The sequence below is a fragment of the Diabrotica undecimpunctata genome, chromosome 5 (assembly GCF_040954645.1).
Source record: "Diabrotica undecimpunctata isolate CICGRU chromosome 5, icDiaUnde3, whole genome shotgun sequence".
Lineage (NCBI taxonomy): Eukaryota > Metazoa > Arthropoda > Insecta > Coleoptera > Chrysomelidae > Diabrotica > Diabrotica undecimpunctata.
Window position 1 is genome coordinate 61,275,746 of NC_092807.1, and position 14,189 is coordinate 61,289,934.

Consider the following 14,189-nt stretch of genomic DNA (forward strand, 5'->3'; position numbering starts at 1 on the left):
AGCGGTGTTTCCACCACCGCGTGACTTCTTATGCTTCCTCGGCGTGCCCTCCGTGGAGGTACTTGGGCGAAGGCGCTTCACACCGGGGGCTGTTGGTTCCTGTCCTCTTTTGGAGGTGGAACCGTTGTCAGCCTCCGATGTGGGCATCTTCACCTTTGTTTTGGGAGGGGCTGGAGAGGGATGAGCTGCTCCCGTGGGTGCTTTTCCCATCGCCTCTCTGGCCTTCTTCCTTCTTTTTGCCTCGGCGCCGCTAATTCTGTGGCGTTTTGGCCGGTTTTCCCGAGGTGGTCCTTGTCCATCCTCCGCTTGGGCCGAAGCTTGAGGTGAACATTGCTGTTCATCCTTAGCTCCGGCTTCAGGCTGAGGTGAACGTTTTGGTCCAGCCTCCGGTTTGGCCGAGATTAGAGGTGAACATTGCTGTCCATCCTTATCTGCGGCTTCAGACTGAGGTGAACGTTTTGGTCCAACCTCAGAATTTGGTTTTGGTTTTTTATTTTTCGTATACATGTTGTTCCCACGAGTAGCTAGGGAAAGCTTGGTCGCCCCTGGCAGAGTCCCGCATTACCAGGGGAAGGCTTTATACAGTGGGGTTTGCCTGGTTCCCCAGGGGGATCGTTCACGACCACATAAAACCCTGTGGCCATACAGCCATCGGCACGATTACCTCACACCTTAGCTTGGGTAGGCTGCTTCTTGGTCGCTGAAACAGTTCTTCCCTTCCTAGTCTCTCGAATACCTGGGAAAGATTCCCAGATACCCCAGAGGGCTATGTGGTGACAGGAACTGTTCTAGCGTGGTCGTTTCACACGTTTCTATACTTCCCATTCACTAGGCCTAGCCCGTTTATAGGGGGTACCTTCATTCAACAGAGAGCTCCTTATTAGGGAGATCCCATTCATTCACACACACATACTTGTTCCACTTCCTACGCCAGACTACAGCCCTGTCTGAACAGTCAGCTTAAGCCTCCGAACCAACGTCAAGGTCCTGCAGCCCCTATCGGAGGTATCTTCTATATTATTTTTTCATCTCTTATTTGATGTTTATCAAATTGGTTTCGTCTATTGGTCAATTATATAAAGTATAATATTTAATATACCGGTCCAATTATTTTTATCTACATTTTTATATATTACTGATTAGTAATAGCAGAGATACTTGTCATGGAACAAAAAGGGGCACGTCTGGAGCCAGCGCTGGACGTGATAGCATGCGGGACGTCGGTGGCAGGGTGTTGAGGAGGCGGGCCCCTGTCATACAATCAGCTACAGCTCAACAACAAGAAGAACCACAAGTAAGCCATACAACAGGAGCTCCACTCTCTGAAGGTGCTGCTCTGCAACATTAGCCGGCGCTCACTTAAGCAGAAGGACGAAAGAAGCGCATGAAATGGACTGTGTTTATAAACGAGAACATTTTGCTCTTTTATTACAAGGTCAAGGTTCACAATATGGATGCCAAACCCAAGAAATCATCTTATATCTTACAGGGGGCTGTCAGGCGTTTATCGGTACTGATTATAAAGAACGCCATGGCTCAGTAGAAAAGATTGTCCACCTAGAAATAGTTGACAAACTGTGACTTCTCTAAACCGACCATCTTCCTTATTATCAATAGGTTCCTAACAAAATGCTTTCAGATGACAACTACAAGCTATACTGGGATCGACTTGTGCTCACAGGCCAACCAGTGACGCATAATAGACCCGATCTCATACTAGTTAATAAACTTACTAGACAAACAACACTTATTGACGTGGCGATACTTAACACCAATAATTTGCGTGTTAAATACAACGAAAAGATTGCCTAGTACAGATATCTATAAATACAAATCAGGAGACAATGCAGAATGGAAAGCATTCAGACAGTACCTATTATTCTATCTACTACTGGTGTTATTCCCAAAAACCTCCTAGAAAAGATAAAACAGCTAAACAGGTCAAAATGAACTTCTCTATAAGGTCATCCAGAAAGCTGTGCTCATCGCGACATTCAGATGTATACGAAAATGTTTGAGAAATACTTCGAGAAATTAAGTCACCTAAGTTTCGACAACACAGAAGGAGTACCACCAGAGCTCAATCCTTGATGGGATGAGTGAAATTTCCCCTTAGAGGGAGTGTGAGTCGTATCTTTTAAATGGTTCTTTTTAAATTTCTTATTATTTATAGACAATGCCCAGTGAATTAAAAACAAGGCTAACTTGGGTTTTAAGAGCCGTAGAAAATCATGTTTTTTATTCGTGTAAAAATATCTATATGACGAATAAAAAAACGAACTTCCTACATTTTATTGCGTCTGAGTTATTTTAGTTGTTTATGAGCTTAAAACCACAGTACTTTTGCAAACCTATTTTACAATATTTAGCATAAACTTTTTAATAGGTAAATAATTTAATATCAATAAATAAGCTTTTTTCTTCAATTCGGTGCCTTCAGTCATAAAATTCATTTAAACCCAATAGTTTGCGCATAGTAACACAGATGATTATTTAAAGGAATTCTATGAATTCTTCTTATTTTAAAAGGAATTTCTATGCTTTTTCAGTAGAATGGTGTCAAATTTCCATATAATTTACGGGTCTTCACCTTTAGTATCAAATATCGATCTTACATTGTTTTTATATTGTTTATACACATTGTGTTTATTACATCTTGTTATTACCAAATTTATCAAAAGCGGTTGCTAGATACCTGTATGAACGAGTTTCATGGAAAAATCGTTAGTCCCTTGGTCTATAATTGAAGTATTTGATGTGACTAGCTTTATGACCAATAGTTCCAGCCAAAACAAATTGAGCTGGTCCTAGAAATTGAACGTGTTGTGAAACGAGTAAGTTTTACCTCTAGGTGTCTTCTTAATGGCAGTTACAATTACAAGCTAAATTTTAATTAATTATCACACTAAACTCACGCGTATGTAATAAATATGATACAATCCAAACCCGGAAGATAATTAATTAGTTGATAATTCGGTCTCTAGTTATAAAAACCTGTGATTTTACTTGTGAGCGTCTTGTTTAGGATACTTCTTTCGTTATGTCTTTCGAATAAATGCTTTTAAATGTTTATATAAATCTCTTTAAAATAATTTTAGGCTATGCTTTTGAAGACGTTGATGATGAATATGATTGTGATGTTAGTTTAAAACGATCTTATTCTACTGGAGATCTGTGTGTACGTAGAAGTAGTAGGGCTCGAATCCGTACGAACATGGACGAACCGCGTTACCATTTAGATTCAGATCACAGCAGTCAGCACGAAGACAAGCCAGAAGATTTAGTACGAAGGTTGATGGCACTACCAGCTGCATCTATACGTACAAAACAATTTCTTCTTCTGCACACTTCCTATCCTGAAGAAGACAGCCAAGGACAGAGCTCTGTAGAAGACACTACTACCTCTGATTCCATAAACGCTGATCCGGAGAGTTTATGTGCAACGAAAATTACACAAAAAGAAAGCCCAAGTAAGTATTGTGAAAATAATAAAGATATAAAACATATCACAATTTTTATTATGCGACGTACTTACGTACAACTGAAAAATCAAGAACTTGAATATTTATATGGATAGTAGGATTGTCATATATGTTTTGTTATCTCCAAATATGGTTAACTCTTTCTAAGTTCTAACTCTTGTTGAAACTCAGAAAATCCCGTTTATATTTAATTTATTATACTCCTTGTGATTATTTTGACTCTGGAGTAATTTTTAATGTTTCCAAAGTTCGTAAGTAAGTTCGTCCTAATCTGCCAGACTATTTCTTATAGCATCTGCCTAACATCGCACATTTTTTATTTTCTCTAAACAAATTAATACCTCGATTTATACTCGAAAGGTATTAAATAAAAATGCTGATTGCGAATATACCTCAAAGAGTTGGCTATATTTCTGTTTATTCGGTTTTGGACTATCTGGTGCAAGCAAAGTTACTTATTTTCACTAGTAGAGCCCCACGTTTGTAACCCATAACATACTGATTTGAGTATTTATTTACTTATATGTATTTGTTTTTTATTGTAAGTTGTGAGCTTCTTCCTAATATTTCATTAATCTTTCTCATATTTGAGTTTCAGTTCTTTGTTTATCGTTTTAATATTTTCCTCTCTTTCTTGGTTTCCTCTCTTGGAACTGTTTTCTTTTAAAGAACAGTTTTATTGTTTACTAGAACTAGGTCATTAATAATATATTTAAAATTAAAATCTATATGGTCAGACCTCCCTTCATTTAATTTTTATGCGGCATTTATTATTTCAAGTATTTATTTAGAAGGAAGACCTGAACATCATCGAAGTTGACGACCCAGAAAATAACAATCCTTAACCGACAAGGGGAAACATTTTATGACGAATTACAACAAGTAGTAGACCAAGTCAGAGGGAAGATAATAATATTGGGGAATTTTAACGCTTGAATAGGTAATCAAGTAATACCTGGAACTAAGCAAAAACATAACGAGAATGTTAAAAACGAAAATTGAGAACTGATGATAAACTTCTGCACGAATAACGAACTTGAATAAAAAATACATTGTTTGACCACAAAGACCAACACAAATATACATTCAATAATACCCGTGGACAAAGATATATTATAGATTATGATAATCAACAAAGATATACATTTATCAAAAATAATCGACTTAAGATGCCTTAACTCAGCACAAGTAGGTAGCGACCATAGCCTAGTATTATGTAAAATAAGAATCATCCTGAAATACCTCACACCCAAGAGAGCGGCGCCAACACAAACAAAAATCAAAGTCGAAGGACTAAATACGGAATCCACGGAATACTTAGACATGAAAAGAGAATATCAGAGAAGATCGCTGGGAATGAAATATTAAAAAAGTATAACATTCAGGAAAGCTGGGAAAAACTCAAAAATAACATAACCAACGCAGCAACAGAATCACTTGGAGAGAGGTAACTAACGAACACTAACATATCAAAAAAGAAAACCTCTTGGTTTAGAAAGGAAGTGAAGACAAAATATAAAGAAAAGAAGAAGAAGAAGTCTTTGTACAATAGAGAATCAAAAAACAGAACAGGCATACAACCACTATAAACGAATCAAAAATGAAACGAATACTTTAGTTAGAAAATAAAAAAACACTAGCAGAGCTTTTCAAAACAGATGGAATACGACTTCTACGAAACACAAAAAGAAATATAGAGAATAATCAGAGGACAAAGAAAATAGATAAACAAACTAATAAAAACGAAACATTTTTAGACGAAATCATGAGAAGACTACTTTCGATCTCTATTTGTTAATGGTGACGATAATGAACCACAAACACCAGAGGTGAAGACAAACGAAGAAATAAATATCAAAGAGAAAGAGGTAAATGAAGCGTTAAGGAAATTAAAAAATAGAAAATCACCAGGAGAGAACAGAATACAGGATGAGCTCATAATGTACGGTAAACAAATCCCCTTCGTTGGCTCAGTGAAGATGTTCGTTCAGTTGTAATGGAAACACCAAATAATAGTAGCAGAGTTTATTGTTGAGACGTACACTATGGGTGTTGACCCGGGATTACTTTGAGTAGAGACTGATGAAGTTGATCGTTGAAGACTATCAAGATCGTTGAGTGAATATTGATTGAATGCTCTTCTAGGCAAGAGATATTAGTTTTATATAAACTTTAATTGGGTCAATATTTTCGCGGACCTCGCGTGACATGTGTATTTAATTTATGTAAATTGTTTAACTTTGTCAGCACTTTTGACTGATGTCCAAATTATATTATTGATAATAATTGACCAAATGTGTATGTAACCTAATTAACTACGTGTGTGTATTTAATAACAAATAGATTCATTCGGTCTACTGGGTGATAAAATTATACTGTCCAATTTCGGATATGAATTCTAAAGATTTAATATTGGACATACTGCGGAATCGGGCAATCTGGCCCAAGTGTCAATACTCAAAGTTTACATATAAGTATTATATAACATAGTAAAATTCAAACATGATAAATTATAAATAGTTTAAGAATAATCAATAATCTTCCAACCGTACCCTAGCTATCAATGTCCGACTCTATCTCTAGATTAAAATTAGGGCAATTGGATGAAAATGTGGAAAGTGGGATGTCAACTTGGGAAGTCGACGGTACATTGTTGTGCCGATTACTAACTAATACAGGTACTTCCTGTTCGTTAGTCTGAGTTTGTGGATTCCCTGAACGACATAGTCGTGCAACAGGACGGTACTTCCATAACGTGAGTATCCCAATTATTACCATTATAGTAATGATCCCGGTGGCCACAAAATAATGCCAATTAGATTCGTGAATCGATCGCCACTGCGTATGCGTCATTTCTTGTTCCAGACTCTCCTCCTCAAGTAACACATGACGTAGCTCTCCTCCTGGTATGTCAAGGTAGGTGTTTAGAGGCGTGTTAAACTTGCGGGGTGTCCTCGCCACCAGTTGGGCCACGGGAGTGATTGGCGACTTCAGGTAACTCGTCACTGCTCTGTCCACCCCACTGCTAGTGGGGAGTAATATAATATTTTTCGTTTGGGCGATACATTTGTGTGAAAGCTTCAGGAATGTGACTCGTTCCAGTACTCTTTCGCTCCGATTTCCATCGCAAATAATGGATATGTGTATCGTGACTGGCGTGATAACTAGCCAGAGGTTGGGAGTACCCATCTTACTCCATTGAGCTGTCTGTATTGTCCTGGCTACCACTGGACATGTGCTATTCTTAGATCGCTCATAAATTTCTTCAAGTATGCAGTTTGGTTGGGTATCCATGTTTCTTATAGCCGTTGGTGAGCACGCTATCTGCGCCTTTGTCAACAGTAAGCACCTTTCTCTATCTTCCGCGGTCAATTCGAAGTAGTCCAGTGTGTTATAATCTACGACCAGTAGATTCCTTGGGGCGACAAATGTGCGCAACACCGACCCCTCAACGTTAAGTGGTATGGCCGTGACTTTGAGCATGCTGTACTTATTTTTCCCTGTCACTATAAAGTAGCCGATGACTGTTATATATCTGTCGTCATGACTGACTTCTGTTTCTATAATGGGTTGTCGTCGTATTTCGACCCCTTGAGGCAGTATCTGCCCTGCTTTCCCTATTAATTTGGTTATTTCACCCGGTTTCACTATATCAATGAAGTGTCCGTGGTTATAGTGAAGGTTTAATATTCCCTCGTAAAATTGAGTATATTCGTTTATGAAGTTAATAACTTGTAATGCTATCGTTTGTATTCGTAACGTGCTATATTCGGTTTCTAGTTTTTGTGCTTTGTCTTCTACTTCGTTAAGTCCTTTAGATATTTCTTGTAGACCTGTGATTAGTGCTTTGTTAAACTTGTTTATTTGCTCGTTTATCCTGTTCTCTGTGTGATTGATTGATGTTATTGTTTCTAACATTATCTTCGCCTGGTGCTGTGATCCCTTTATTAGCTCCTTTTGGTTATTATCTAATGCTTCAATGTTACCGTAGGCTTCGTCATTGACTCCAAATACTGAGGTTAATATTGTTCCTAATATTCCTCTTCTTTCCCTTCCTTTTATTTCTACTGTCAACCCCTCGCTTACTGACTCCGCCTTTCTTTGTCCTTCCTCTAACTTCTCTATTATATCCTTAGAATTCACGATTTTTATCTCATGACACAGTTCTCGTACGCTTTGTATCATATTTCCTATTAGTTGGTGCTCTGTTCGAATTCTTCCTTTTTCGAGTAACACCTTTATTCGAAATGTTCCCCGGTCTATGACGACCTCTCCAAGGTCTTCTGTGAAAAATCCTGGTACCGGATTATATATTTTATACGGTTCTGCCTTTATGGGTTTTAACATCGTTAAAAACATTATAGCTACTAGTATTTTCTTCCATCTTAGTGCTGCTGCCTTCTTCGGCTTTCCCTGTTTCTCTTCTTCCAGTCGTATTAGCTTATGTATGGGTCTTTTAGTCAGTTTCCCGTTTGCCTTCCTCACTGTTACTACTCTGGTTAATCCCTCCGCTCCAGGGTGTGTTTCTGTTACCCTCGCTAATGGCCATCTGCCTGGAGGTGTATCCTCTTCTTTAATTATAACTATTTCTTCTTCTTTTATGTTAGGGTGCGCCTTATGCCATCTATTTCTCTGTTGTAATTGGTGCAGGTATTCCTGTTTCCAAATTTTCCAGAAGTCTCTTTTTATTTTCTCCAATAATCTTCACCTCGTCGGCATCTTCAAATAAGTCGTAAGCTCTTCTTCCCGATTTGGTGATATAATTTCTCTCCCTATAAGGAAGTGAGCTGGTGTCAGGGCTATTTTCCCTTCAGGGTCTTCTGATGACCCACATAATGGTCTCGAATTCATACATGCTTCTATTTGTGCCAGCACCGTACTCAATTCTTCATATGTTAGAACTGTTTCCCCGATGATTCTTTTCGAGTGATATTTCATTATTCGCACTGCGCTCTCCCATAATCCTCCGAAATGTGGTGCATATGCAGGTATGACATGCCACTGGGTACCTAGTGCCAGTAATCCTTGTTTTATCTCGTCATCTATTTTTTGATTTTCTTTTTTCAACAAATTTGCTGTTCCTACGAATGTGGTTCCGTTATCGCTGTATACGTTGTTGCACTGTCCTCTGCGTGCCGTAAATCTCTTGAACGCTGCGATAAATGCATCCGTAGACATATCGCTCACTACCTCAAGGTGTACTGCCTTCGTTGACAGACACACAAATACTGAGATGTAGCCCTTATAGCTCCTCTGTCCTCTGCCTCTCGTGGTACTTATTTTTATTGGCCCGGCATAATCTATCCCTGTGTTAGTAAAGGGATGACTCGGGTTCACTCTGTCTTTCGGTAGATCTCCCATTAATTGTTGTGCTGCTTGGCTTTTATACCTCCTGCACCTTAAACATTTTGCTAGATGATCTTTCACGGTTCTTCTGCCGTTGATTATCCAGTATTTCCTTTTTATGTACTGTAGTGTTTGTTGTAATCCGCTATGTAGATTTCTTGCGTGACTATCTGTTATAAGTAACTTTGTTAATGCACTATCCTTTGGCAAAATTATCGGATGTTTTTCTCCGTACTTTAGATTCGTGTGTCTCAATCTTCCGGTGACTCTTAGAATTCTTTGTCTATTCAGGAATGGTACCAATGACGCTAATTTATTTTTCTTGTCTAATTGCTGTTTCTTCTCCAGCTTATTTATTTCTTGTTTGAAGTAGGCATGCTGTGTGTGCTTTATCACCTTTAATAGCGTTTCCTCTAATTCTTGGACTGTAAGCTGACTTTGTCCATTGTCCTTCTTTTTTCTGGATTTGTCTGCAAATCTCCTAGAATATGAAAGTACTCTTCTCATTCTTTCTAAATTTGAGAATCTCTCGCATATGTTCTCCTTTATCGTTGTCGTGTGCACAGTTATTTTCGTTTTGACTTCCTCCTCATTTGTCTCTGGTATTTCTTCTGATTCCTGCGTTAAAGTTTTGTTACTAGTCAGCCAAGTTGGTCCCTTCCACCATAGCTCTGCTTCTAATAATTCTGATGCGGTACTTCCACGTGAGGGGATGTCCGCTGGATTTTCCTTTGTATCTACCTTATGCCAATTTTTCGGTCCTATAACGCGTCTTATTTCCTCTACTCTGTTGGCGACGAACATTTTCCACCTTTTTGGTGATCTCCTTATCCAAGCCAGGGTTATCGTTGAGTCCGACCATGCATATACCTCAATGTTTTCCCTGTTCAATGCTTGTAGGGTTTTCTTCATTAAATTTGCTAGTAGTACCGCGGCACACAGCTCGAGCCTCGGTAACGTCGTTTTCCCTTTCAATGGTGCGACTTTCGATTTTGCTATCATTAGATTCGTTTTAATTTCTGGGCCTAATACCCTTGAGTAGATTACCGCTCCATATCCTTTCATAGACGCATCTGCAAATCCATGTAGTTCTACTCTGTTTATCTTGCTTAAGTTGTTCCACCTGGGCAATGTTATTTTCTCCAGATTTACTAATTGCGCCTGGTATGTATTCCACCTGCTTTGTTGGTTGCTAGTTAATTCTTTATCCCAACTGGTCTTTTGCTCCCATAATTCCTGTATGAACATTTTCGCCTGAATTACTACAGGTGCTATCCATCCCAGTGGGTCGTATAATTTTGCCACTTCTGACAGTACGTGTCTTTTCGTTATTTTCTGTTCCTATTTCCGCTTGCTTAACGTATATACTTTCCATGATTATTTTTATAAATTTTTACATTCAGCGGTAAATATATTAGACAATACGAAATGTACGTTATATATTAAATAAGTATACCTGTACTATAACACCTTCTTTTCTATCGGAATGTGCAATTTAGCGAAATATGAGTTTGACCTTGCCTGCTGTGCTATTCTTTGTACTGAGGTAGGTCAAGATGTAAACGACACACTCTAACAATGATATATATTAAAATAAATGAAATTATTTGCTACGTAATTATTTTAATTTTTCGAAATAAAGTATTTAATTGAAATTAAAAGCAAGCTATATGTATGAACGTTTCTATTTTCAAATTGTCATACAAAATTACTGTTTAGTAAATTATAGTTGTAAATGACGTTTATTTTTTGTTTTATCAATTCTCTGTATTATTTAAATGGTATACATACTAAAATACATTATTATACGATTGATAGAGTGGAGATTGTTGTTCTAAACTGTTAAATTGTAATAAAAAAAAAACTTGTTAAATTGTAAGATTGTAAAAGTTGGAAGATTTTGTAATTATTCAAAAACTTACGGTTTTTTGTGTTCTTAGACGTTGAGGATCCCTCGCTTCTGGTGGGTTCTGCAATCGGTCCTGTCCTTTGGCTGCTCTGCGGCTCTAGTATGGCTCTCGGCTTTGGTACTGCTCTCGGCACTAGTGTGGCTCTCGGCTTTGGTACTGCTCTCGGCTCTAGTATGACTCTCGGCTTTGGTACTGCTCTCGGCTCTAGTATGGCTCTCGGCTTTGGTACTGCTCTCGGCTCTAGTATGGCTCTCGGCTTTGGTACTGCTCTCGGCTCTAGTATGGCTCTCGGCTTTGGTACTGCTCTCGGCTCTAGTGTGGCTCTCGGCTTTGGTACTGCTCTCGGCTCTAGTATGGCTCTCGGCTTTGGTACTGCTCTCGGCTCTAGTGTGGCTCTCGGCTTTGGTACTGCTCTCGGCTCTAGTACTGCTCTCGTTCTCCCGGGTCCAGTGGTCTCTCTCTGCTACTGAGGGTGTTGCTGGCGTGGACTATATAGGCTCTCTCAAACTTCCTTGAAGTATTCTGTTTCTCGATAGGACCATGAACAAATCCCCTTCGTTGGCTCAGTGAAGATGTTCGTTCAGTTGTAATGGAAACACCAAATAATAGTAGCAGAGTTTATTGTAGAGACGTACACTATGGGTGTTGACCCGGGATTACTTTGAGTAGAGACTCATGAAGTTGATCGTTGAAGACTATCAAGTTCGTTGAGTGAATATTGATTGAATGCTCTTCTAGGCAAGAGATATTAGTTTTATATAAACTTTAATTGGGTCAATATTTTCGCGGACCTCCCGTGACATGTGTATTTAATTTATGTAAATTGTTTAACTTTGTCAGCACTTTTGACTGATGTCCAAATTATATTATTGATAATTGACCAAATGTGTATGTAACCTAATTAACTACGTGTGTGTATTTAATAACAAATAGATTCATTCGGTCTACTGGGTGATAAAATTATACTGTCCAATTTCGGATATGAATTCTAAAGATTTGATATTGGACATACGGAGAGCCAAATCTGACCAAATAGCTCAAAAAAAATAGGACAAAACAGAATTCCTCAAGAATGAAGATCAAAAAGAATAAGATTATTAAACACAACACTAAAATTAACAATCAACCAAAATGATAACTAATAAAAGGTTTTATGTCGGAAATATCATGCATCGCGCTATATTTATAATGAGACAAGTGCAAGAGTAATCATTAGAATACATCAAACTGGCACATCAATGTTTCGTGGACTAAGAAGGCATTTGATCGAATCAAATTAAAGTATGATATCCACTTATTGTACGCAAGAGTGATACCTCTACCAATATTGAAAACTATCGAAAATATCTACCAAAACAACACAATAAAAGTAAAAGTAGAAGAATTACCTCACCCTATTAAAACTGGCAATGAGATAAGACAGGAAGATTCTCTGAGTCCTCTTTTGTTCATCCTTATTATGTATAAAATAAAAAAAAGTAAGAACTCATAAAGGATACCAAATGGGAGAAAAATTCACATGAAATAATCTGCTATTCAGACGACGCAATACTGCTCTCTCAAAGTGAAGATGATTTACAACGTATAGTGCTACCATATTTCTTTATAACTCATTAATATTCAGCTTAGCGGGATGCTATTGTTCCGAGGTGTAAAATTCCATAAACAAGAAATCTACCTGTTTTATGGAATGATCTCTTGTTATGTAATTTCATATCTGAGACAAAAGCACCCGGCTGAGCTAAATAATAATGAGTCTTTTAGAAATATGATAGTACTATACGCTGCACCAATTTAATATAACCGCCAGAAAATTTAACATATTAATTTCCCCCCAAAATAAATGCATTGTTAAAAAAACAAATTTACTATGATGTAAATTAGAGCTGGAAGGTCAGATAATAGAACAAGTGATGGACTTAAATATCTAGGCATCACATGTCTCGCGCTACGGAAATCTCGAAACCGAAGTGGAAGATCAAGTAAATAGAGCAAAAAGAGCTGCAGGTTATCTAAATAAAACAATATAAAGAAGTGAAAATATCGGAAAGGAAACGAAAGGCAGAATTTACAAGTCATCAGATCAATAATGACCTACGCGGCATAAATACGACCTGACACACAGAGGACAAAAAGGACGTAAGAAACAGCAGAGATGAAATATTGATGGTAAAACACTACAGGGACAGACAGGGACAGCGCTAGAAGTACAGATATACGACGTAGATGCCAGGTCTAAGCACTAAAAAAAATATATAACAGTGGAATGGAACGATCATACAAGCCGAACGATAACAAATAGAGAATAGAGAGAAGTAAAGACGGCAAGAGACGCTTCCCCAATAGTAAGATGATCAGTAGGAAGACCACGAAAACGATGGATCGACAAATCGCTTTACATTGAAAAACAGACAGGCCTACATAAAAAGAAGAATAAGAAGTATTTATTTTGTTTACTACGTTTTATCTATGTTTGGTCATCTCTTTGACGATTTGATGCTTTTAATATTTTCTGTAAAAAATATATCACAACTATATAATAAATACTGTATTTCGTGGTTCACTTTAAATGTTCTATCTTTCAAGTATAAGGGTATTAGCTGAACGTAGTAAGTGGTTAGGTATTATTTGATTTTTGGTAGCACATTTAACGTTTCTGTTAAAATTTAATATAAAATGAAATTTTATGAACCACAATATCTAGCATTGTTGCTTAAAAGTTGTTGCTTTTGATATCTTCTTCTTCTTCATCAGCCTTCATTCATCCATTGTTGGACATAGGCCTCCTCCAATTGTTTCCACGCTTCCCTATCTTTTGCAATTCTCATCCACTGCTTTCCAGCTACAGCTGTTATATCGTCTATCCATCTCTTTTTGGGTCTTCCCACGCTTCTTTTTGTTTCTCGAGGTCTCCAGAATGTCACTTTATGAGACCATCTGTTGGTGTCTTGTCTTGCTACATGTGCTACCCATTGCCATCTCAATGTCGCTATTTTTTCCATGATGTCGGTTACTTTAGTTCTTCGACGTATTTCGGTGTTAGGAATTTTGTCTCTGAGGCTTATATTTAACATGGCCCTCTCCATGGCCCGTTGAGTTACTCTTAATTGTTCTGCCATTTTTCTTGTTATTGCCATAGTTTCCAATCCATAAGTTGCAACTGGTAGTATACAAGTGTCATAGGTTTTTCGTTTTAAGTGTATTGGGATTTTTCTGTCTTTTAAAATGAAGCTCAACTTCCCAAAAGCAGCCCATGATAATTGTGTCCTTCTTTTAATTTCTAGGGTTTGATTTTCCTTTTCGTTTTTAATTGCATGTCCTAGATATATATATTGTTCTACCTTTTCTACATTGATGTTATCTATCGTGATGTTTTCTAGGCTATTGCTTAATATCTTTGTTTTGTCGAGATTCATTTTTAATCCTATTTGATTCGATTTGTAATTTAAAT

At 37.7% G+C, this 14,189-nt stretch overlaps 1 protein-coding gene across 1 annotated transcript in view; it reads left to right on the forward strand.

The window, feature by feature from the left end:
- LOC140441343 (ankyrin repeat and IBR domain-containing protein 1-like) overlaps positions 1-14,189 on the forward strand; it is a 180,288-nt gene that overhangs the window by 126,259 nt on the left and 39,840 nt on the right. The window contains exon 15 of the mRNA XM_072531999.1: positions 3,099-3,470. Within this exon, the coding sequence (XP_072388100.1) occupies positions 3,099-3,470 (372 nt within the window). The remainder of the gene's footprint in view (positions 1-3,098; positions 3,471-14,189) is intronic.